Source organism: Seriola aureovittata, chromosome 18 (genome assembly GCF_021018895.1).
Source record: "Seriola aureovittata isolate HTS-2021-v1 ecotype China chromosome 18, ASM2101889v1, whole genome shotgun sequence".
NCBI classification, from domain to species: domain Eukaryota; kingdom Metazoa; phylum Chordata; class Actinopteri; order Carangiformes; family Carangidae; genus Seriola; species Seriola aureovittata.
Window position 1 is genome coordinate 10,547,794 of NC_079381.1, and position 23,928 is coordinate 10,571,721.

The 23,928-nt window shown below is 41.3% G+C and overlaps 1 protein-coding gene across 1 annotated transcript in view; it reads left to right on the forward strand.

The window, feature by feature from the left end:
* Positions 1-257: 257 nt before the first annotated feature.
* si:dkey-112m2.1 (transmembrane protein 132C) overlaps positions 258-23,928 on the forward strand; it is a 138,286-nt gene continuing 114,615 nt past the window's right edge. Inside the window, exons 1-2 of the mRNA XM_056403458.1 lie at positions 258-704; positions 1,209-1,422. Coding sequence (XP_056259433.1) covers positions 1,356-1,422 — 67 coding nt within the window. The 5' untranslated portion in view covers positions 258-704; positions 1,209-1,355. The remainder of the gene's footprint in view (positions 705-1,208; positions 1,423-23,928) is intronic.

The window sequence follows — 23,928 nt, forward strand, 5'->3', positions numbered from 1 at the left end:
AACTTTATGTTTTTTTTTTTTGCTGTTTTCTTTCTTTTTTTTTTTTTAACGATATTGGGACTTTTGGGGGAAAAAAAAGCACAATCCCCATGTGATATGAGCCAGGAATTGGATGGCACAATACTTGCTGACGTGACACTCGCAAACCCTCTAATTTGCCAATCCAGCCCGGAGTGCGCGTCTCACCCCCACCACACCACCACTCCACCACCCCCGACTCCCCGACCCCCCCCCCCCTCCCCTCCAAACCTCAGTTTCTGCACCAGCACTCTCCGGTCCACAGCCACAGGGCGCAGAGCTGCTCAGTGCAACAGCTCGGGATCCACTTCACCATCCGCCTCTGGTGTGTGCACGCTTCCTCGTCGCGTGGAGTTGAAGTTGGAGGACCATTCGTTAGATATTGCAAAAAGAAAAAAATCCTTATACAGGTGATCTGGACTGCTGCAAACCCCCGGCACTCTATGAGAAAGAAGAAGAAGAAAATAACATAGCTGCGCGGTGTCATGAGATCTCTCTGGAAAACATAAATTGTTGAGGACTTTTTTTTCTCCTCTTTTTTTTTTTTTTTTCTTTGTTTTTTTAATTTTTTGATACTTGATGAAAAATATCGCAGCCTGGTAAAAGAACAGACGTATTTATTTTTGATGTCACATGCCAACATTGGTCGAGACCTCAGCGCCGTATCCTGTGCAATAAGAGAAATGGTAAGAAGCAAAAGAAACAGCCCAACACTGCATCAGTTTCTTAGACTTATACTTTAAGGGCGTTTATAAATGTTCCTGTCTTATATATATCCTCCTTACTGGCTACTTTATAGCTGTTTATTTTTGGAAGACGATTAATAAATCCCTGACACGTCCAGCACACATTTGTCAGACATTAAACACCCTGGGTGCTGTAGGGCGTGATTGGTGACAGGCGGTTTGTTTTCACACACCCTGAGGCACCTGTTTTATCCTCAGAAATGAACAGTTAACACTGCACGTACTGTGGAGACTGAGCGCAGCAGCAAAGAGGCTTGATGCAAGAAGTTGATCCACTGTATCTGCTGTGTAAATTCACCATTTTTTAGGAGTGAGAACGACAAATGAGGACTTCACTGCCCCCCCCCCCCTCCCGATTTGCCTTCTTTAGGATCAAAAATCTGCTGTTAATTGTATTTGTGGGGGATGATGCGTTAACTGACCGTGTTGTGTCTGTGATGGCAGGTGGTGGCGCACGGAATACAACAGTTTTGTTTTAAACGGGGGACTGCTCAGAGAGGATAAATTGCGTGCAAAGTTGTGCGGCTTTCTGCTGAGGGAGTTATCCTGCGGCTTCAACCCCCCCTCCCCCCTCCCCGTCCCTGAATAAACATGAGTCCACGGCGAGACACGGGGCCGCTCCAGTGCGTGGGACTCACCGCGCTTCTCCTGTGCTCAGGTAAGACCCCTGAGAAACCTCCGCCAATGTCAGTGCGCACTTGCGTCCACACAGCTGAACAAGAATTATGGAAATGAAAGGCAATGGTCACATAATAAGAGACGCCTGTAAATGCATCAACCTCTATAGAGTGACTCCATTCAGCGTGGAACATTTAATGAAATGCAAATGATTTCCTTTCAGTCAAGAGGACATATATAATTTATGAGACATATAATTAGCTGTAAGCTGTTGTGGCAGAATACAAAATGACTTGTAATATTAACATGAATGAACTGTGACAGTTGCCTAGAGAGAGCGTGTGCGTGGGGGTTTGGGGTGTTGTAGCAGCACTGATTTGGGATGCAGTGTGTGTGAGCGTGGCACTGCAGAGCACCAGCAGTAACAACAGGCTGCAGACACAACCCAGAGAAAGAGGGAGAAAGTGCATCTTTTCACCAAGTTTGTGCAATTCTACTCCTGGAGAGACGTGTGTGTGTTTGTGTGTGTGTGTTTGTGTTTTCTTACACACTCACAAAAATAACATTCTTGGGGTGCTGGAGTGTTCATGTTTGCCTGTGAGAGGGGACGTTTGGGTGTTATGTGTTAGTTTATGCAAGTCAAGTGGGCTTATGCAGACCTGTAATTAACAAAATGCATATATCGGAAAAAACTATGTGGTGTGTTTCCATCCTCACTGTGAAGGCATGTGTGAAACACGCTCTCTCACTTGGTTGTGGGAACTAGAAGAAAGATATATCATTTTTTTTTTAACTACAGATTTACGTTTAGATGATGGGGAAACACTTACTGTAGCTATGGATTGAGAGGGAAATTAAATATTTTAAAAACATTGGGTTGTATTTGTGTAGTTTTCTTCATCCTTCCATTTGGTTATAATAATATTTCATTAAAAATGTCATTGCTGATGTTGGGGGATGTGGCATCGTGTCTAGACACTCCTTAAACCTGGGTCCATTAGTAACAATAGCAGTGAGATGATGAGACAGATTGAAAAAAAACGCCCAGTTTGGCCATATTATCTAAAACACTGTATTGCAGAGGTGGGCAGAGTGAGATTAATACCCAGACTCTCTGCTGTAAACACCCCTCAGAGTCATCAGAGCTACTTCCTGGTTCACCTTTGACCTATAAGCTGCAACACAGTTTTAAAGTTGAGTGGTAAATCCACCTTCATTTTAACTTTCAAGTTGAACATGTCTGATCATTTCACTGCTCATTTTGTTTAGTCAGATGAAGTATTTCTGGTGAATATCCACAATGAAGTTGCAGATTAAACGTTAGTAGAAATATTTGGAAAAAAAGTACAATCTTCCTTTAAGTTTGTATTGCAAAATAATATTTTTTCAGCCATGTAACTGTGTTCACCTGGAGAAAGCCACTCCACAAATGTACAGGTAGGCCCCACGACTGATCCATATCTCACTGGGTTTGGTGCAGGTGAGAGTGGAGAGGAGGAAATCCTGTCAGTCAACCCCCTGGTGTGCAGAGTCTCAGAGGATATTATACCTCTCCAGCCATCTGATTGCTTTCACCGAACAGGTTCTGGGTTGTCTCTTTGAGACACACACACTGACAGGCACATACTGTAGAGGATACCTACACACACGCACATGCTGTCAGACTGGCCATCAGGACATTTGGAAATACTCGGTGTATCCTGGCATGCTATAGGATGTGATACATTTTTTTTTTTTTTTTTTAAACAAGATTGGAGGACTGTTAGAAAAAGTTTCAGGAGTGAAGTGTTGCCTAGTTACCATTTTACAACAAGGGAAACACAAAAGTTGCAGAATTTCTTATTAACAAATAAATATTATGTGAGTATGATACTATAATAGTCTTACTGCTGATCTGTGAAGCATTAATAACTGATTTTAGCCTCCATAAAGTCATGCTGAATGGTTGGAGAAATACCAAAAACAAATATATCTCTCTGTTCATATCTCTATAATTGTCCTATGTGCTCACGGTATAGTTTTCATCACTTGTTCCACAAAGTGCTTGAATGCCTGGTATAAAGGGCAGTGTGCTAAACAAGAGTGGGAGGATTCCCACTCGGAGTTTTCTTGCGCTTCTATGTATGTGTGGGCCTTTTATATGTGCCAGAGTGGACTGAGATGAAAAGTTGAAAAGTTGCAAAACCAAAAACACATTTAGCTTCAATTTAATAATAGCTGTCCTGGTCTCTCTCTCTCTCTCTCTCTCTCTCTCTCTCTCTCTCTCTCACACACATACTCACCTCAGCACGCACAGAATCCTAACCAAAGTCACAAAAGCCACAGACACTCAGGCAAGGAGGCGAGAACATGCCTGGAGTTTCAGGATATGTGATCCCTGTAACGTGGTCATGCACACATTGTTACAATCCACACATCACAGGCTGATTATTCAAACAGAGTGCTGCAGATAGCAGGAGATGCTAATGTAACCACTGCTTATTGCCAGACAAGAAATTTGATATTGGACGATTCTGCAAAGCAACAGATTATGTTCAAATGACAAGGTTTTTTTCACGTTCTTGCTTTCTCTAACATGCATGGAAACCGCAGTGTCGATCATTTAAGGAAAAAGTTGGTATTATGGCAAATACACTATAGTTAAGGCTTGGTTAACTAAAACACTTGGTGAAAGTTAGGGAATGTGCAGTGTTTTGCTAATTCACAGAACTAATATTACGCACCAGTGATTTCTATTAAGTGGTCATTTGGCCGCGGGTTTGTATCAGATCTTCAGTCTACACATGCAAAACGTGACTGCTCCGGTGCAATAAACAGTGGAGAGTTTATGTTTGATGGGTGATTCCTAAATGAGAAAGAGTTAATGAGGCCAGTTAACAAGTTCCAGACGAGTTCCCCGAGGGCCGACATCAGCCCTGTATACTGTAGCTCAGTAAGCTTTGATGCTATTTCCATATTATCCATCTATGGGCTGTCGTGATAGTGATGTTGGAGGTTGTTGAGTGCAGTTGGCACAAACAAACGAAACGAAATTAATTGCTCCCATTCACCTTTTCAGCAGCACTGTCTGTTACCCTGATGAATTCCTTGTCACTCGAGAGAGGCGATGCTTTTACAGTGCTTGCACCGGGTTATAACAGCATCACATCCCCGGCTTCAGTATGGATGTTTTTGTTACAGCTTTTTTTCATCATTTTGAAAGTCGCAAATAATGAACTCATACTGAAGCAAGCTGATTCCACCTGGGAACAGGTCAGATCTGGTTTTCAAAAGGTTACCAAAAAGTATATATTTTTGAATTACCAGAGCTGTTGCAATCAGAATCTACACCCTTTTAGAGGCTGCAGTGGATTTCACAGTTCTGAAGTCATTCTGTCGACTGTTTTACCGCAGTTGCCACAATAAGCTTTTAACAGTTCTACTGACAAAACGACCGAGAAACTTAAAACAGATTATCCTGTGCCAATGTTAGGAGAGAAGAAGAGCCCAGAGTGACCCTGCACACAGCTTAAGGCCGTGAAATCTAAACTGGCATCTACCTCCAGGAGAGCAAAGTCTCACGGGATATTACTTGTTGGCTCTAAGCATCTCTTGGTTTAATTCTGGGAGGGGGTTGGCAGGGCTGCGTGCTTCTGGGCAGCGATAAGATGACTTTGTGAAAAACTCTCATATGAAAAATTTCTCTTCCCCTCTCTGGCTTAGTTTTGCACCCGTTTTCTCCTTAAGTGGTTCAAAAGGTATTTTTCTTGGAGCTGTAATGTTCATTACCATAATACAAGCATTGGGGTACTTGTTACAGGAGGCTTTGACCAGGAAGCTAGAAATTGAGTCAGTCTCTTAAATATTGTGGGTCCTTCCCCACAGCAGAACAAAGTGTCTGAATTTCCAGTGGCAAAGTCAAAGTTTATCACATTGAAAAAAAAAACAAAAAAAACACAATATATTGCCTGTAAAGCAATAGTCCTCCAGTCAAATACACACAATTCGCCAAATCCACTGCAAAAATGTACTAACACTGAATGAAATGCTTTATTAGGAGGTGATGGATGAAGCCTGGCTTGCCCTGTGTGACACTGTATTTCACACAAGGCTCCAGAGAGCAGCAGAAGGAAACGCTGCACCAGGGAGCCATATGTCATATTATGTGGGTCATAACACAGAGACACAAGTCATAAAGTGAAAGGTAATGCAAAGTTATGTTGAGTAAAATTTGGAGTCCAAACCCACAAAATTGCTTCAAAAAGCTCCCATGGTCCTGAATAAAGTAAATTGAATTAGATTCAATGGACTGAGCCGCTAGTAGTTCTAAGAGACACAGACTATAAACCCACCTTGTCAGTATGAAGAAAGCTTATACTGGCTGATTTAATGATGGAGTCAAGCAATACTGAAGTAGAAAAGGGGACTATTTTTTCTCTATGATGTATTGGTATTAATAACCGATTGTGAAAAGAGGGGAAAATGTGAATTAGCCAATGAACTATAATTTGGGAAATGGCAGATTTCTATTAAGGAAGGCAATTAAAATTTAGCGTGTTGCACAAAAGCCAAATCCCAATATCAACCAACTCACTCAAGTGCCGTTTTTACAGACAATGAGACGATATTTACTCATACTGCGGTCTGCTGTCCATGCAGAGCTTTCTTAGTCTCCATACCCGCAACTATATATCAAGTTAGTCACAGTGCTGCCGAATAAACACAGCAGCATACAACAGAGGGAGCTGATGGCAACAGATGATCGGTTAGAGTCACAAGAGCCCAGCAGGAGTGGTTCCTCGTTGTTGGTTAATTAAACTTGCATCCTTGTGCTTTTGTACAGCATCAACATCGAAGTAGAAGAGCACTTTGGTAAAGGTTAAGGGGGAATAGTTAGTTAAATATGAAAATGCATACTTCAAGTCACTATTCACATTTTTTCAATATTAAAGCAAGACCGCAATCTTCTCCCAAGAATAAACAAGCGCTGTGCGTCAACATAACCTTTTAAACATTATGAACACTTTTTAAAGTAGCAGTTCATAAACAACATTATGAATCTTGAATATTGAATCTTGTCAACATTTTATTATGTTGATAAATACATGATCCAAGCAAAATTATGTATAAATTGGTTGCATTTAAAAAGTAATTTCGAGATGACAGGGTTGTATTAAAATGTCATCTCCCTTGTCATCACAACAGAAAGCTCACATAAAAAGCCTTTTCATTGCAACTGTGGAAGTACAGTATTGCAGCGACTGAGAGAACAAACTCAATATTTGATCAAATATAGGGAAGATTTTCTAGATTGTTTGCTCTAATGAAGGTCTGATAGATCGGGAGCTTTGGAAGAAAAGTGAAGACACTGCATAGATCTAAGTGTTTCTGTCATTTTGGACTCATTGATATTTCCAGCACCGTAGCAGAGAACTGGTCGAGTGGAGCGGGGGTCATCCTGCAGCATCTCCAGTTGTTTATCGCAACATCCTTGAATCTTTATGATAGGAAAGAGTTTAAGTGAAATATTAATCAGAAAAAAATCCAGTATATGAGTTGTGCCTGGATGATGCAGATAAGCAGCTCTTCGTGGGGGTAATGACAATGAACAATTGTTAATTGATTAACTGGACTGAAGGGTTTCTGATACACCCTTTTTATCCACCTGCCACAACTTAGGCTCTCTGGAAAAATGTTCTGAGCATCCAAACTTCAAATACTAGCAGAAACACAGGTCATGTCTCCAGGGGATTTTTATTTTTTGGCAACTAATTTGACACAAGTACAGGATGGCCTTGGTTGCGTTATCTTCATTACCAAACACGCTTTGGAAGAGGTGTCTGTTTCATCAGTGGAGAATTTCATAAGCAGCATCAGGCTTGGAGCGCTTTAACTGAAATGCATGTTGAGGGTTTATTTTCTTTAGTTAGCGAATGGCTTTAGCTAATGTTATTAGTCGTGGAAGCTGAGTGATTGACAGGAACTGACTTTGATGTTGCACAGTGATTGTAGCACACAAGGACGGTCCAGTGCTTGTCTCTGTGCAGGGAATTCAAACCACAGTTATAATGAAGCGCCTTCCTTTTTTTTTTTCTCCAAGCCAGCAAAGTGTGTCGAGTGTTACTGTTTAATTAGTTGTATTTTCTAATAACTAATTTTCTAAAATGAATTCATAGCAATAATTGATTATGATGACTAAAAGAAGCCAGGATGGCTTGGGCTGCTCAACTCCTATGAAAATACAGAGGTATATATTGAGTTAAACGTGAGAATTCAGAGAGGCGTGGGCTTTAGACAGCATGACAAATGAAGGAATTTTACTCCTTAACTATTTCTTCAGTCATAGGACATGGTCATTTGCTTCTGCAGAAATTCATAGGGTGTAATCCACTGGGGAAAAAGAAATGTGAAGAGTGTCTTTCTTTTCCCACAGGTTTTGCTTTACTAATAGGATCAAAAGCTGGGAAGGATGAAAAGGAGAATAATCGATATATGACAGCATTAGGATCAAACATTGCCCCGCTTTCCTTCTTCACTCCGAACGTTTGGGGGATTGGGAATACAGCGCGCCTAACCATGGCTGGCGCATGAAGATCCGTGCTGATGCACCCCGACACACATAATCACACACAAATGCACGTGCACAGCATCGCTAAAGCTTTTTGTGACACATTGTAGATGCACACTGTAAACAGACACTCGCACACAGAGAGACACACACAGACTCATCTCCTTGGGCAAACAACTTCACAGCCATCCAACTGGGGAAAGGATCGCACTCTGCGGGAGGTCTAGAGACAATTAGCATAACTAACAGAACACCCAGTGCACACCCAGCAAATCAGAGGGAAATGAAAATGAAGCTACACAATCAGAGCAGACGAAGAATGTTAACAGCATTTTTTTTTTTGTCACTTCCTGTAGGAAAGATTGACAGGGAGAGATCACACGTTTATCGCTGTTCGCTAGTTTCGGTCCCATACGTCAGTGGAGGTACAGTACGTGCTCCTCTCTCTTACAAGTCTGTCACTTGGGCTTCAAGCCCCCGCAGAGCCGGCCTCGCGCTGCATCACTTTACAGAGGAGGAGTGCAGAAGTTTTGCAGTAAGTTGTTGGAGAAAGTCGCTAACCTTTTTCTTGTGTCATTTTTTTGTGAGTGTTTGTGTGTGAATGCTGCAGGTACAGAGGTAGAGATGATGACAGTGGGAGAGTTTTCTGGGATTGATGTTATCTGCTCAGGTCAGAGCAGGAGGAAGCTATGTTTTTTTTTTTTGTATTTTTTGTCCAGCAGGAAAACATGATTGATAACGGTGGAAATGGCCCCGATGGGCTGCACTGTCGTGTAGTCTTTTTTTCTGTTTCTGTTGCTCTCCTCAGACACAGCATGCAACCGACTCTCGGTCTGTCTTGTCTCTATCTTTCTCGTAATTGCCTGGTTTTCATCAGCGGTTCTGACTCTGGTTAAGAGCTACTCCTCACTGATTGATTTACCACCTGGTTCATCAGATGTTAAGAGATGAGAAAATATCAAGTTATTATATCAAAAGTTCAGTCTGGCACAACAACAGCAAAAAAAAAAAAAAGAAAAGAAAAGAAAAACCCAGACAGGTGAATTTTAATTTCAAACTTGATAGACACTACAGAATTGAAACCTGAGGGGAAACTATTCCACACCTTTAGGAATGTGGCTCCCAAACCAAGACTCAATTCCCTTACCAATTTTCAGCAACACTGCCTCAAGAGAGGTAAACATTGCTGAGAGCTCCAGCCAATAAAAAAATGTATTAGCAATAGGTTTTCCATCTTCCAAAACCTATATCTGTATAGGTGTTAATACTTTGCAGTAAGCCAAGTGAGGCTCAGAGCACTTCAGCCGTAGTGATAAATGGACTGGAATCGTCTCTGCACTTTTCAAACTAGATGAAAAAAGATGATCAGAAGTCTGCAGATGTGCATGTAATGTCTAACATTTATGCCAAATAAAGCTCTTACTGCGTAATCTATATGTTAATGTCGCTAACTACGTACGTTCAGAACATTGTAACGGTATATATAACTAACTGATGTAGGAGCAGGCTATAGGGTTAGACTCAGCTTCATACACCACCAGGGTTTTGTGGATTGCTTTTCAGTGGTTCTATGTATGTTCGGTTTATTTGGCCAAGAGAACGAGAGAAGATATCGATCGATCGATCTGTGGACTTCAGGCCAGACATGAGCACAAAATTGTGAGCAGCCTTAAAAAACTGTTATTGGTCAATTTCTAGTTAACATTAAATCTGCTGATGACCAGTTGGTCGGCCCTATTAGGTCCCAAAATTGCAATCTGCGCAGCGGTGGAACAGATGTCAGCACGAAATGAGAAAAATCTGTTTTTGAGCTTCAATAGTTGAGTGTTGCGTGTGTGCGTGCGTGCATGCGTGTGCGCGTGTGTGCGTGTGTGTGGATGCGTGTGTATTACCAATGTTGACATAAAAAGTGTTAGCTCCTCAATAGTGCTGTAGCCTGCCAAAAAGAAAAAAAAGAATCTGTAATCAAATTCAGGATAATCTGAAATGTGGCTCCACACATATGGTCTTTCTTACCCTCTCATTTTCTCCCCCTCTCATCTATTCACCGCCTCCCTCTCTTCTGCCCACCTACCATACTCTCCCTCAGCTTCACATCTTCATCATCTTTCTTCTCACCCTCTCATCTCCAGCAACCTTTCTCTTTCCCTCTTCATTTACTGTTTTTTTTTCTTTTCATCTCTTATTCTCACATGTTCTGGTTTCTTTCATCACAGAGTGAAGCTGAATACACCAATAGAGAAATATCACATTTATTTAAGAGACAGATTTGGCAGCAAGGTTTTTTGCTTGCTGTTTTTCTATGTAACAGTATAATATCTAGGAATATTACCAAACAGAAAGATAAAAAAAATTGTTACTGTTATGATCTCCTTCCAATACATTTTATACCAAATAACAATTCAAATGAATGAAAGGAATAGACATATTGACATATTGGGTCATAAGCTTTTCAGCTTTCTTGGCAAGACTTAATAGACGTAAATTTAAAGCTACAGTCAGCAGCCAGTTAGCTTAGCTAGCAGTTTCCCCTGCTTTCAGTCATTGTGCTGAGCTAACTGACTGCTTGCAGTTGCTTCATATTCAGCATACAGACATGAGAGTGGCATCAATCTTCTCATCTATCTCTTGTCGAGAGAGCACATGTTTTGTTTTGTTGTTGTGTTTTTTTAACTCCCTTCCTTTACTTCACATAATGGAACAAATAATGAGTTATGTGTTGAAGTCTGCTTGTATTTTAAATACATATGATGGAAGTTCTGTGTATCTTGTGTTTGTTTTGTAGTATATGGTTTTACTCGGGTATAAAACCATATCCTACAAAACACTCTCTTTCACTCTTTTGAAATCTTCCAGTTTAAATTATCCGTTACCCATCAGCAGCTCTCTGCCTGTTGTCACCGGCGACCTAGTGTTTATAGTCTTCACCCAGCACTGTTATATGATCCGTTTCAGCCATGCTGTAAATAGTTTCCCTCATTTTATCACTTTACAGGGCAGTTCACTGGCCAAAATCGACTGACCTCTTGGTCATGCTTTATTTTTGTAATCCATGGTAAGATCTTTCATCCACGTTCCCTCTTTGCCCATTGTATCTATGAATCAGTCTCCATGAACTCATTCCTTTTACTCTCGCACCATCCATGGCCTTTACTTCTCGGCAGAATTGAATTACCATGGGTAACCAGACCAACCAACATGAATTGTCACCAGAATCAATCTAAACAGAAGACGAATGGGCAATCCGTCGCCTGTTTTGGCTGGTTGCGCTGGCTCAACCAAAAGACAAAGTGAAGAGGGACGAGCTTGTGGCCCTGAGCTCTGATATTGCAATTTCCCACCCTATGCGGCTCCAGTGAAGGTCTATCCAGTCATAGGCTACGTAAGGAAACAAAATCTCTGCCTCCATTTTTGAAGCTTTTCCCTCATCTGGCTGTAACTCCAACATTCGTCAGCACACAGGGGATTTGAAGGCTTTGTAAAACCGTTTGATCAGATTACCCCAAATATCTGATCACTTATAGGCCGTAATTTGTATTTTGAGTGCTTTAATCTATGCTTAGCACGCGCCTACACCCCATCCAAGGCAATAACAGTGATTTTACGATGTCTCTTATTTAGTCATCCTGTCCTCGTTTCCCACATGAGCAATATACTGTGCTGCTCTGAGCATGCCCAGGGCCAGATCTGGGCCCGGTGCCTCAGTAATAGATGATAAATCAGTTCTTAAAAGGTCCATATAGAGGGAAGCCGAGATGTATCCAAAGCCCAAGGATTTAAACAGAGACATGAAATCCCCTTTGTTTCGCTGTGGGCATGAAGCTGAGTGAGTGAGCCTTGTGTGGGCTCTTGGTACCAGTCTTGGGCTTCTTGGGTGCCAGCATTTTCCAGCAGGTAATTGGGCCTCTCTGAGCCTGTGTGTGTGTGTGTGTGTGTGTGTGTGTGTGTGTGTGTGTGTGTGTGTGTGTGTGTGTGTGTGTGTGTGTGTGTATGTATGTGTGTGTGTGTGTGTGTGTGTGCGTGTGCGTGCACACACAAGATCTCCATGAATACAGTGAGGGTACAGGCCCCTCCCTTTCCAAAGTAGACGAAGAAAGACATATGCCACTTTTATTTAGGGTAACTGATGAGGTAGACAGCTGGATTGATGTGGTCCAGTCAGTGTATGCCCTATCACTCACAGCCTGAGGTGTGATTTCCATCAGCACTTTCATTTTCTTTAGCTTCTCATCTTTCTGGTTAGGTCCCTGTGTGGGTTTGCTTCGTGGATTCCCAGGAGATTCAAAGACTGATACTGATTTTCACTTTAAATAATTTCATATAAAAATAGGTTGCGGTTGGTATATCATCGTCTCTGCATAATCTCTGTCGAGCTCCCCCATCCTTTATAGAAAAAAAAACAAAAAAAACAGGAATATGCCAAGCTCACATCCACTTGACAACTTGCCAACTCTTGAGTTGCTTGGGTCATGATATATTTTGGACTAGGAAAATAGTCTCGGGAGTCAGAAATGTTGAGAAAATCCTCTGATATACTGATATACTGATGTTGAGTAAACAAGACCTGACACTACAGTATTTTACATGTTTGTCCTTGTGATACAGTACAATATTTGCTCTATATTTCCCAGGCAGGGTGCAGGATCAGATAGCTTTTCTCGACGCAGTGACTGCCTAGCATACACAGTTATCAGCGACTGCAGATGTGCAGGCTTTGTTTAATTCACAACAGTATTAGAGGAGACAGATATCACTGATTCAGTATGAGGCACATTGGTACATTGTAGGGGTTGTTAAATGTGGCAGGATTGTTAAAAGCAAGTGATTATATTCAAAATTTATATATTATTTTTCTCAATTAGTTTATTAATGTAGTCTTTAGGATATCAGGAAATACCCATCACAAGCTCCCAGAGCACAAACTGAGGATTCAAATAGCTTGGTTTGTTTGCAAATTGTTTTCAGCCATACTAGCAGAATGTCAGTGTGTCGGTCCATTGCTTCGGTTCAGACTATAAATATCTCAACAACTATTGGATGGATTGCTATGAGATTTTTCCACAAATATTCATGGTCCCCATTGGATGAAAAGGATGACTCCCTGACTCACCCACAGGAAGGTCAACATTTTCACTTATCCAGCAAAATATCCCAACATCTACAGGATGAACTGACACCAAATTTTGTCATGGTTCCCAGATGATGTCGAAGAACTTTGGTGATCCTCTAAATGCTGACAATTTTATTAACCTCTGCTGTGCCCCACTGCAGCCACTAGCATAAGCTGTAAAATCTGTGGTAAATTTATTAATTTATTGACTTTTTAAACTGTTGTTGATCAACTGATTGATCGCGTAATAGTTCCAGCACCAATATAAAGGGTATTTACACAGCACTTCATGTATATGTGTGTTATGAATCGCTGTCTAAATATCCCAGAGTAAAGTGAGGAAGCAAATGTTTGCAAATCCTTTAAAGCCAAAATCTATATGGAGAAATCGACTGGAGGAATTTTCCTGGAATCCTATTCAATTGCTGCGGATGAGAGAAAAATGAAAGCGGGACAGATGTTACTGCAGGTAAAACAAAAGGAATTGAATCTTAGTATCATCAGTGGCAGATAAAAAGTGAAGGAGTGAGAGAGTAAAAAGCACCAAATGAAATCAGCCTGACAAAAACAAAGCACAGATCACGTTTCATCACACTGAGGAAATCTGCTGCTCCATACTTATAGCCTGGTAACTTGGAGCTCTTGCATCAAACACTTCTCTGTATTATTCTCGTCTTTAAAACCTGTTTGATTTATCTACAATGCATATTCATACGCACTGCAAATATTTATCTTGCCATTCTTTTGTTGGATTTCCTCACAAGGTGGGACATACTTCCAATCTGTAAAGCTAATTCCATCCCGATGTCGTACAGGGCAGATGGTCTTTCATATGTAGATTTGATTAAATTATGCCGGGGTGAGCTCATTAGATTGGATTTACATTTAGAGATCTTTTTGTGCTCCGTCCCACCCCCCACCTCCCTCCTCCCGAAACCTCTCGCGAGTACTGCAATCATAGGATTCTGATGACCTGACATTTCCCGGCCAGCTTTTCCACCGCCGCAGCACTGCACACTCACAAAGTCATGTCTGCTCATCAAAGCTAGGAAATGGCACCATGCTGTTTTCAAATTCGTGGTTCACTTTGCTATATTAAACACTCTCATGGTTCTGTAATGGGCCTAGCCGGTTAATTAAGTGGGTCAGAGAGCAGATCAAAGGCCTCTGGTAGATACATTCAGTATTTTGGACCTGTGTAGAGTCAAGACACCAAATTTGTGTCAGTCAGTCAAAGATGGAAGACTTTACTCATCCTTAGGCTTAGATTTTTGAGCAAATCATCTTTGTTTTTTATTGATGAATAATTGATTGATACATCTTTTATTTTGAAATTCGAATCTTCACTTTTTCATCGAGAAGCATGAAGTCATTGCATCACAATTTCTGTTTGTTTTAGTTTGTTTTGCTTAAGGGTTTGAGCTGGGCTGTCTATGGATGTATCTGCAGGATGACTGACTGTTTTAGGTTAGCTTGTTTAAAGAAAGCAGTGGATCTAATCGTGAGAGAAAAAAAAAATTAGAGAGGTAGCCATCAATCATAAACCCCCGTTTCTCCCGCTGTCAAATTACCTCTGCAGCGTCACGCCACCCCCGACTGCAGTTTTATAGGAAAAGAACACTTTATCTTTCCAGCTGTCAGAGGAATGATCGGCTAGTTGATTATGATGTTAGTGTTGTGGTACACCGATTAACTTTCACCGCTCAAAGCGTAGGCATGAATAAGCTGCCGCAGACCCTGCAGTGCAGACGGCATGCAAAACATGCAGGACAAGGTACAGTATGTTTATAAATATTAACACCATAAGTTGTGGCCGTATTTTCATTTGCTCGCAGCTTTTCTTTCTTAATGATTTCTATCATTTTTTAGCTGATGTGATATTACACAGGAGAATAATAGTGGTAGAATAAAAGGGAGGATTGAGGGCTTATCTAGCTCTGCAGGTGTGGTATTACAGGCTTCTCAATGGGCATCAGACTTGTGGTGTGAAGTATAAGCTCCTGCACTGCGCAGAGCATTCTGTACATAATCCCAGTGCACTTTCCCATAACTGGGAGCTGGGACAAAGTGAAGGGCACACATTCTGTTGGCCGTGTGACACTGACAAGCGGCCACTGAGAGGGGGGCACGAGTGCCTGTTGTGTCTTTGTGTGGTTGCGATGCTGCTGTGGCTCAGGGAGAGATGCTCCTCAGGCCAATGTCAAGGCCCTTTCCTTCTTCCTTTCAGTGTTAAGTAACAGAGACAAAAGAGAAAAAGAAATACACAAATGATGGTGATAATGTTATTAGAGGAGAAAAGGCTTTAGACGACTAATTTTACCACGATGGTGGGTTCAGTGTGGCCGAAAATTAATATCCCACCAAATGTAGTATTATCTTCAAACAAGCTCATTATATATTATCAGTGATGTAATACATTTAGATGGATCATCCTTCAAAGCACTGCGGTGAAATGAATCTATTTTCATCTATTTTCTTTATGTATACTAATCTATTTCTGTGCTACATTGCCCCAAACTTGTGTTATGTACTCATCTATTTTCATTCCACATTGTGGTAAAATAAGACAGTGGATCTGGACCACTGAATATTCAGTGAGTCTTTGTAGACTAATTATAATGTGTGTCTTCATAAACTTGGGGACTGCATGCAGTGACTGAATAAGGCAGAGCAGAAAAATAAATTGATTTCTTGCTTTGATGCAGCTGTGTTGCGTGCACAAGTGTCTGATGAGGGGCTGCGTGAAATAAAGAAATCTTATTCCTAATATTTTTTATTTTGTATGATAATGTTGGCCAGCTACAGTACATCGCATTGTGCCGAATCCCTGCCTCAGCACTAGGATTGCAGGAAATCTATTCTGGGCTGTGATGAAATTAATGGGACATTTTATTGGTGCAGGTCATGTTTGTGGGGTTGTGGCATTGTAATGAAGAAGAATGTTGAGGAATGTTGAGGAGGTGGAACATTAAAATGCCCCCGGCACGTTCTGCTCGCTGTTGAATGGGAAATAAGTCCATAATGGGTAAGGCTCGATCAAAACAAGTAATGATTAATGTGAGTTTGGATGTGTTTGCACACATCTGCTGATTGAGTGTACGCAACATGTGCGTATACAGACACACAAACATCATGACACATGCATACAAATACGCTCATATGAACAAATGTGCCCAGTCTTATGTAGTTATTCAAGCGTTCAGACACCTCATGCACATAAATGCACGCACACACACTCCTAACGTATAAATAAATGCCACAATAATAGATGCCAAGAGGGTGTACTTTGTGGGGAAAATGTGTATGTGCACAAAACTGCTTTTGCATCTCAAACATATGTAAAACGTGTGTTAAATATTTCACTCGTTCAAGTAATTCCTACCAAGCACAAGGCAAAACTTTTGAGTTTAACTTGGGGGTTTATTTCTGCTCACCTCTGAAACAACAAGACGGCCTAATGAACTAGGAGGGAAAGGAAACTGCTCGCGTGTGTCCATCGACGTCAACGAGCATAAATTGAAACTTTAAATGAACCTGGAAACTTTGAAACTGCTGCTTTTAGCAATTTTAGCATCAGTAAATCATTGCCACATTAATGTTGAGACATTAATGCAAACAAATGAGACCATTAGATCTCAGCCACTATTCGCCTCTGATTTGCATTTTAAAATGTGAGTGAAATACACTGAAGAGGCCGGTTAACTTTGTGCAATAGCAGATAGAGAAACAAATGAAACTTACTTAGAAATAAATCTCATTACCAGATGAAAAAATGTTGTTTTGACACTACGTCGTTCCTATTGTAATTTTTAAGTGTCTTTTCCTCCTGAATCACATTCTTCAGCTGGTTATAATTAAGCAGGGTGCCATTAAGTTGGAAACTAAAGAGTATTCGGTGATTGGATGAAATGTGAGATGTATAAACACTTGATGAAAACAACAACCTGGGTCAGCTGCACGAAACACAAACAAATATGAACCTGCCACATAAGTGCCATGGCGTAGGATGTGGTAAGCTTGCCACATTCATTGCATTTGGTGTCTGTTGAGCTCTCCCATCCCATACACAGACACCTTACACACATACTGTACATACACTCCTCTGCCTCTATCGGTCTCAAACACAGATGGAGAGAGTATTGGAAAATTGTACTCAAGTAAAAGTACTGTTACAAAGTTTTACTCAAATCACTTGTGTTCAGAGCTTTTGATTCAACTGTATTATCATTTTGGAGGATGTAGTGTGTGCTGCTATTGAGCTGTGCTGCTTTATACAGAGAGGTTACTTAGCCTAGAGTCATGGGGTGGATAAAATAACAGACACACCTGAATACCATAGCCGGTGTCCAAAAGGAGATGTAACATAAACTCCACAGTGGCTGCGGCGGACAAACAGACACAAAATGCAGCAATTGTTGATGCTGTACAGTGAGTTACAACGATCAGTCATTTGTTGCATTCAACTTTCTGAACGTCACTCTGTGAGTACTGTGCTCCATGAAGTCCTCCACAGTCTGCTCTAAATCCAACTCCTCTGCCACTTCACTCAGGTACATACATGATTTGAATAGCAGCAGCACAGAGCGTATGAAAATATTCAATGTCGCTGTTACTTTTGAGCGTGAGAAACAACCTGCAAAAGAGAATCTGACTAAAGAAAATGGACTAAAGAGACAGCGTGAACACTGCTGATTTCACTGAGAGGTAGCCTATGTTGAGGACAGTGAATTTTGAGACAAAAACTCAGTAATAAATTGAATTGTTTGAACATGGTGATTGGAAATTAAACTAGTGTTGCAATGTGCTGTCCACAGTATTAGTTTTCACCCTTGAAAGCATTTTGGGTGTCCTTGGCATACAAACTGTTTGTGAACTCCTTAGACAAAGGCTTCTGGCCAGAGTTAAAGTAAAGTCATAATCGATTTCAAATCTGGCCAATAGCATTTGCTGTCATCCCCTGGATCTTTGCCCTGTCTTCACTGTCCAACTATAGTATATCACCAACAGCAAAAAGCCACAAAGAATAAATCTAAAAGTGCCACATCTAGCACATAACACAAAACTGTACAAAGAAAATTTACTCATCAAGTATTTCATTATCTGAAGAAACAATAACTTTGTTATGTAACTGTTTAAAGGATTTAACTCCCTTTATCTCTCAGGAAAAATGAGCTGTGACTTCTCTCTACAGTGGAGCAGCTGAGACTGGAGTGATGGGGCATCACAGCGTAGTGTTGTTGCTGAGTCAGGTCAGTCTGGATCGCCAGAGGGCATCCAGTCAGAATATGGAGGATGTTTTTGCGTTAATGAAGGGACTGTGCACTACTTCCTGTCAGAGCACTTCTTATCGCTTTGTTGACTTTACACAGATGGCAAACTACCACAGTCCAACTGCGACTCAGCACATTACCACGACTGTAACTACAACTATTGTAACAGTTGCTTTATCCAGTGTTTTAGGGTGAAAGTAGATATTGCTTGCTTCAAGGAGTGACTCACCACACACGGTATTTTATATGTTTAAGCAAAAAACAAGCTTCCTGTGGATTATTTGAGCCAGGATATAACATGAGGTGGGAGCACCTGCTAACCCTGTTGCAAGCCGATAGCTGCTCATTCTCTGCTGAGCACTGGTTGTCAGAAAATATGTTGTGGCCAATTTTGCCGAGCATATGCATGTTATATACTTCTTTTTCCACTGTTGGGCCATTGTGTGATCTTAACAGCATGTTTGTGGTAACAGATTAGCAGTGAGTAGGGCTTTTAAGTTGTCAAATATAGCACATTTTAGCACATACTTTGCCGGTGATCGAGTTCAACAGCATTACAGAAAATGCAGTCAGCAGCTTGGGATGCATGAATCTCAGCATCTGGTCTGTGGATGATTGATTATTTTGGAGTTGAAAAATAACCCTTAGTTTCTTATGGACAGTTTGAGAAGACCAAGAGAGGACATGTAGACTTTTTTATGCTCTTGGACCTTGTTAACTTTAAAGGAGCTATTTGTTAGTTTTGCTATTGCTCTATTTTTGCCTACATAGACAAAGTTAGCTTCAGCAGCTGTTTACTAACAAGTCTAGAAGAAACGTTGTGAGTCCTGCTTCAAACTTGTCTCCACTGGTGGAAAGCAACACCAATGTTAACTCTTGTCTCTATCATGTATTTTCTTCTACTGAAGTTAGCACGCTAACCAGCTAGCCCCTGCCCGTCTCCTCACTTTACGATAGCAACTCACTGTAGCTTCCAATGTTGTGCCAAGATGTAGTGCTGCTCATAGGGCGTATTATAATTTCTTGTATTATAAGCAGCAGTTGCAGTAATATCACCATCACCCACTTCCAGCAGGAAATCAAGCAGGTAGCATGAGCTAAACACCAGTATCCTTGGCTTCAGGTGCTACAGCCAGAGAACACCCTTCGAATTGACTTGCCAGACATAAACAAAGAGCAGCAAACAATGCTGTGCTAACAAAACCATTTCAATCCACAATGCAATGTGAAAAAAGTAAAATTCAAAGCATCCACAACAGAGAAAACATCTTTTGTGGACTCCCGACAATTGATTCTGCTCTGGGAGGCGTCTGGGAGGATGTAGTGGAGCCTATTTATTTCACATGCTGCTATGCTATCTGCTAATGCTGCTGCCTGGTAATCACTTTTATAACAGGTCACTGCTGTCACCAGTAGGGGGTCTACAAGCAGCATTTGGTTGCCTACTTTGCTAGTATACTTATAGCCTTAGACAACAAAAACAAGAGCTGACCCGGCATGTTCAAAATATGTGAGTGCACACACACACACATATACACACATATACGCACGCACACACACGCACACACACACACACACAAAACATAAACAAGCATCCACTTGCTGAATGATTGTGGTGCCGGCAGTCCCAGCTGCTGATCATTGAGAGGATGCGTAAATACCATCTGTGTGTCAGGTGAGAAAACTTCACCTTTACAACGAGTGTGTGTTGCAGGGAAATGACCGGCATGCTGCTAACAGACAACAGACTAATGCCCAGAAGCTGCTCAGTGACCCGTGAAAAGATATGACAGTGTCATAACAGCCATCTGCTCTGCCTCTATTGGTTCTATTAATAAATCTCCTGACTAAGCAGAGGATGAGAAGAGCGGGGCATGCAGTAGAGTTACATGTCAAAAGCTTCTCTTTCACACTTTTTCTCCGTCTGTCTTCCTCATTCTCTCTCATACTTTCTCCTTTTCACACACGCACACATATTCACACACACACACACACACACACACACACACACACGTTTACTTTCTCTCCCACCAGCTGTCATGTGTGCATGCTGAGGCGTTGTGTTCGTCCACAGAGGCACTGATGATGACTCAGGGCTCCGCTCTGAGGCTGGCTCCCCAAAAATATCTAGAATAGAACGCCTTCTGTGTTTCTCAAATATTGGAGTATTTTTTTATGAATAATTCATATTTTTTGTCTTGCACCACTTTGATTTTGAGGGTTTGTTTAACAGCAAAGAAATAAAAAAGAACCCTGTTTTGTTATCGGACACAAAATCAAACAAGTGGACCAAACTTTGGGAAGGTTAAAAAAATGAAACGCTGAATTGTTGAGATATTTGAAAATGAGACTAATAGTAAAAGTAGAATAATCAGCTCTATCCATAAATAAAAAAGGGGAAAAGTATTTCCAGACAAACTTTTATCTTGATGCATTTGCTTATGGACTCGTCACTGGAGATTGATTTCAGCCAGAAAACAGGAGAGGGTGAAAAGGATTCCAACAGGAACCACAACAGAACTGTGTTTTTGGCACACCATAATTATATTTCAATCATGCAAATGAGCTTGGTTTTGGTAGTTAGAGGGCTGTTGGAGTGTGTAATTGAAAATGCAAAAGATTGTCTCGCATCAAAATGTCGAGGAATGCGCTGGCTGGCTACTAATCAGAATGGCCTCCACGTGCCGCGCACACGCTGCCTCGATCTCTCTTGAATTGAATCGTTTTATCTTAATTAACTGTGCAGAATCCATCCAGGTTTGTGAGAGTGCCAATTTCTTTCGCCCACCCTTTCTCTTTTTCCATCGTGCACATAGCAAAAAAAAAAAAATCAGCTCTTCCCCCACTTTAATAAATATTTCTGGGGCCGACTGTGATATTGACTAGGAGCAGTGATGGAAGGATGGGGTGCTGTCAGTGTACTGTAGCTGCACAGACTGTATCTTAAACAGATTGTCTGCTCGCTGCTGTCAGTGCGGCTGCAGCATGTTGTGCCACACCTCCTTCTCCCTTCATCTTTCCTTCCTTTGCTCACATGTGCGTGTGCGTTTGTGAGTGTATGTACGTATGCTCTCCACAAATGCGAATGAAAGTGATGAAAACTCTTCGGACTTAGTTCGGAATCTGAAGATCACACGGACGGAAAATCTTTTACGGAAGGTCAGCATCAAACGTTTGCGGCTTCCCACTTTACGACTACGCTTTGTCTTCTCTTTAGCTTTCCATTAATATCACCCTCATCAGTGTTGTTTTAGAGCTGCAGGGACTGTGTGAGATTTGTGTTTTCATTAGTATATTCCAATCCTTCTGCAAGCATCCATCGCCCACTGAGAACTTTAGCAACTTTTACAGCCAGCCACGCAATTAGAATAAATGAATATTCGAGGAACAATAATGGGAAGAGGCAGATATTTTATAAAAGCAAAAAGGTAGCTTGTTCTTTAGAGTTGATATAAAATGTTGTTCTTCCATTCCTACATATCTTTACCAACTGATAACCTTGAGACACTGGATAATTTCCTCAATAATGAGCAATTAAATTAAATCATGTCCCCTGTCTGATCCCACTGCCCAACACTATTTGAACTAGTATTTCCACAGCTTTAATTGCCAGCAGCAAGTAAGTAGTCTGTGCTAATTGCTCATTTATGGACACATAGAACATGAATAATGAGGAATTCAATTTAGATTTTTTTTTTTTTTTTTTTTTTTTGCCATGACCATAAGATAAATTCTGAGGGACCATTTTGTTATAGCCATCTGTTCCAAAGGCCAACTTTCCCCTCAAGCATCTATATACTGCTAGTGTCCAGAGCTCTGGACTCCGTATGAAAAAAACTGAATTTGAAATGAAAAAGTAAAAAAAAACAAAAAACAAACAAAACATTTGAGCTTTGGGGTTGGAGTTCCAGACAAGGAGAGATAGCAGAGACAAAAAAGATGGAAAAAAAAAGTTGAGAAGGAGACTGTAGCCTTGACAATCTCGGCGTGATTACCCCTCAACACAACTATCCCATTTGTGCTCAGAGCCAAGGTCACACCAGACGATTTTAACAGTAATTCTGCAACTGGCTTGACCATCCCTGCATCCTGGGAAGATTACCCTGTAGTGTGAACAGGCTCAGGACTGCAGAGTGCAGCACTGCGGGCTGACAAAATGTTTTCAAACATGTCTGATTTTATCTGGCTCATGTAGTGTGAAGTGGCACCAGACTCGCCCGGGCTGAAATCAGAGAGCAGCATCGACAACAGATAATCAGAGTTTAGACGCGGGGGCAAGAGATGAAGAAGAGAATGCACTGAATGAAAAAGCAGCTACTTGGAGATTTACAAAAAAAAAAAAAAAAGCTTTCTTGTCAGAGGCAATCCATCACATCCTGACACCTTTTGTTCTTGTCAAAGTTACATAATCAGTGAATTGCAATGTGAGTGAAGTGGTGGAATCTGATGAACAAGACCTGAAAGTAGACTCCTGAAGAACGCTCACAAAGGGATGCTTTCTGATTACCAGAACACAAGCAATCCACAAACAGGGACACTGTGAAAAGGATAATGGAGATTTGAAAGCTTATTTGTGGCATTAAAATCAGCATTTAATAATCTTAACAGACAGAAGACAACAACCCATGTATCAACTTTTCCTTTGCATCTTCACAGATGAAGAAATTGCTAAACAAAGCTGTTCTTTTTTTGGAACACGCTCTGAGTGAAACTGGAAATCAGGGATGCTGCCTGCACGCCTTTGATGCCTTTCCCACACTTCAAGTTTGGCTAAATGAAAGACAAATGTGTCTAATTATCCAGGCAGCAGGTGCAGTAAAATGGTTGGTTTTGGCAGCGGGGAGCATCTCCTCTGGCGGGCTGTAAATATTGACTGTTGTAGATTGGGCGTAGTGAGCAGGGTGCAGCGGGGGAAAGGCAGCTGACCGTGACAGGAGCCGCGACAGCCGCTGTACACTTCCTCTCAGCTTGCCATACAGAGTCAGTGTCGCCTGTGTTTGGGGACAGAGCCGCTGTGAGTGTTTGTGTATGCATGAGTGTGTGTTTGCCTTTGTCTGTCCCTCTTTGGTGTTGTATGTATACAGAGTGGCTGCATGGGAATGCTGGTGGTGTTTCATTCTAAGTCTCTGTGCACATTTTACATCTGTTTCCACACAGTACATGGCCATGCTTGCACATACATGACTCTATGTGCATGTTTCTATGTTTGAATGTGTGTGTGTGTGTGTGTGTGTGTTGTGTGTGTGTGTGTGTGTGTGTGTGTGTGTGTGTCTGGCAGGGTGTCACTGCAAAGTCTCTGTGATGTGGTGTTGAAGGAGACCTGAGGGAGTCAGGTTCCTGTTTCTCCAGGGTTTAGCTGCAGGCTAAGGTAGAGAAGGAAAAGAAGACGAGGAAGAGGAGGAGAGACAGATGGAGGAGGCGAAGTTGAAAAAGATGGATGAATCAGATTCATAGGGAGGGAGGGAGGGAGGGAGGAGAGGAAGAAAGATAGACGGATAAATTAAAAAAAGCTGTTTTAATCAAAAGTGCATATTTGCTCTGCATAAACTCACCAAATGAACTTTATCTCAAGATGGATAAAAAAATAATGCGCTTTTACGAAATAAACTGAGATAGACT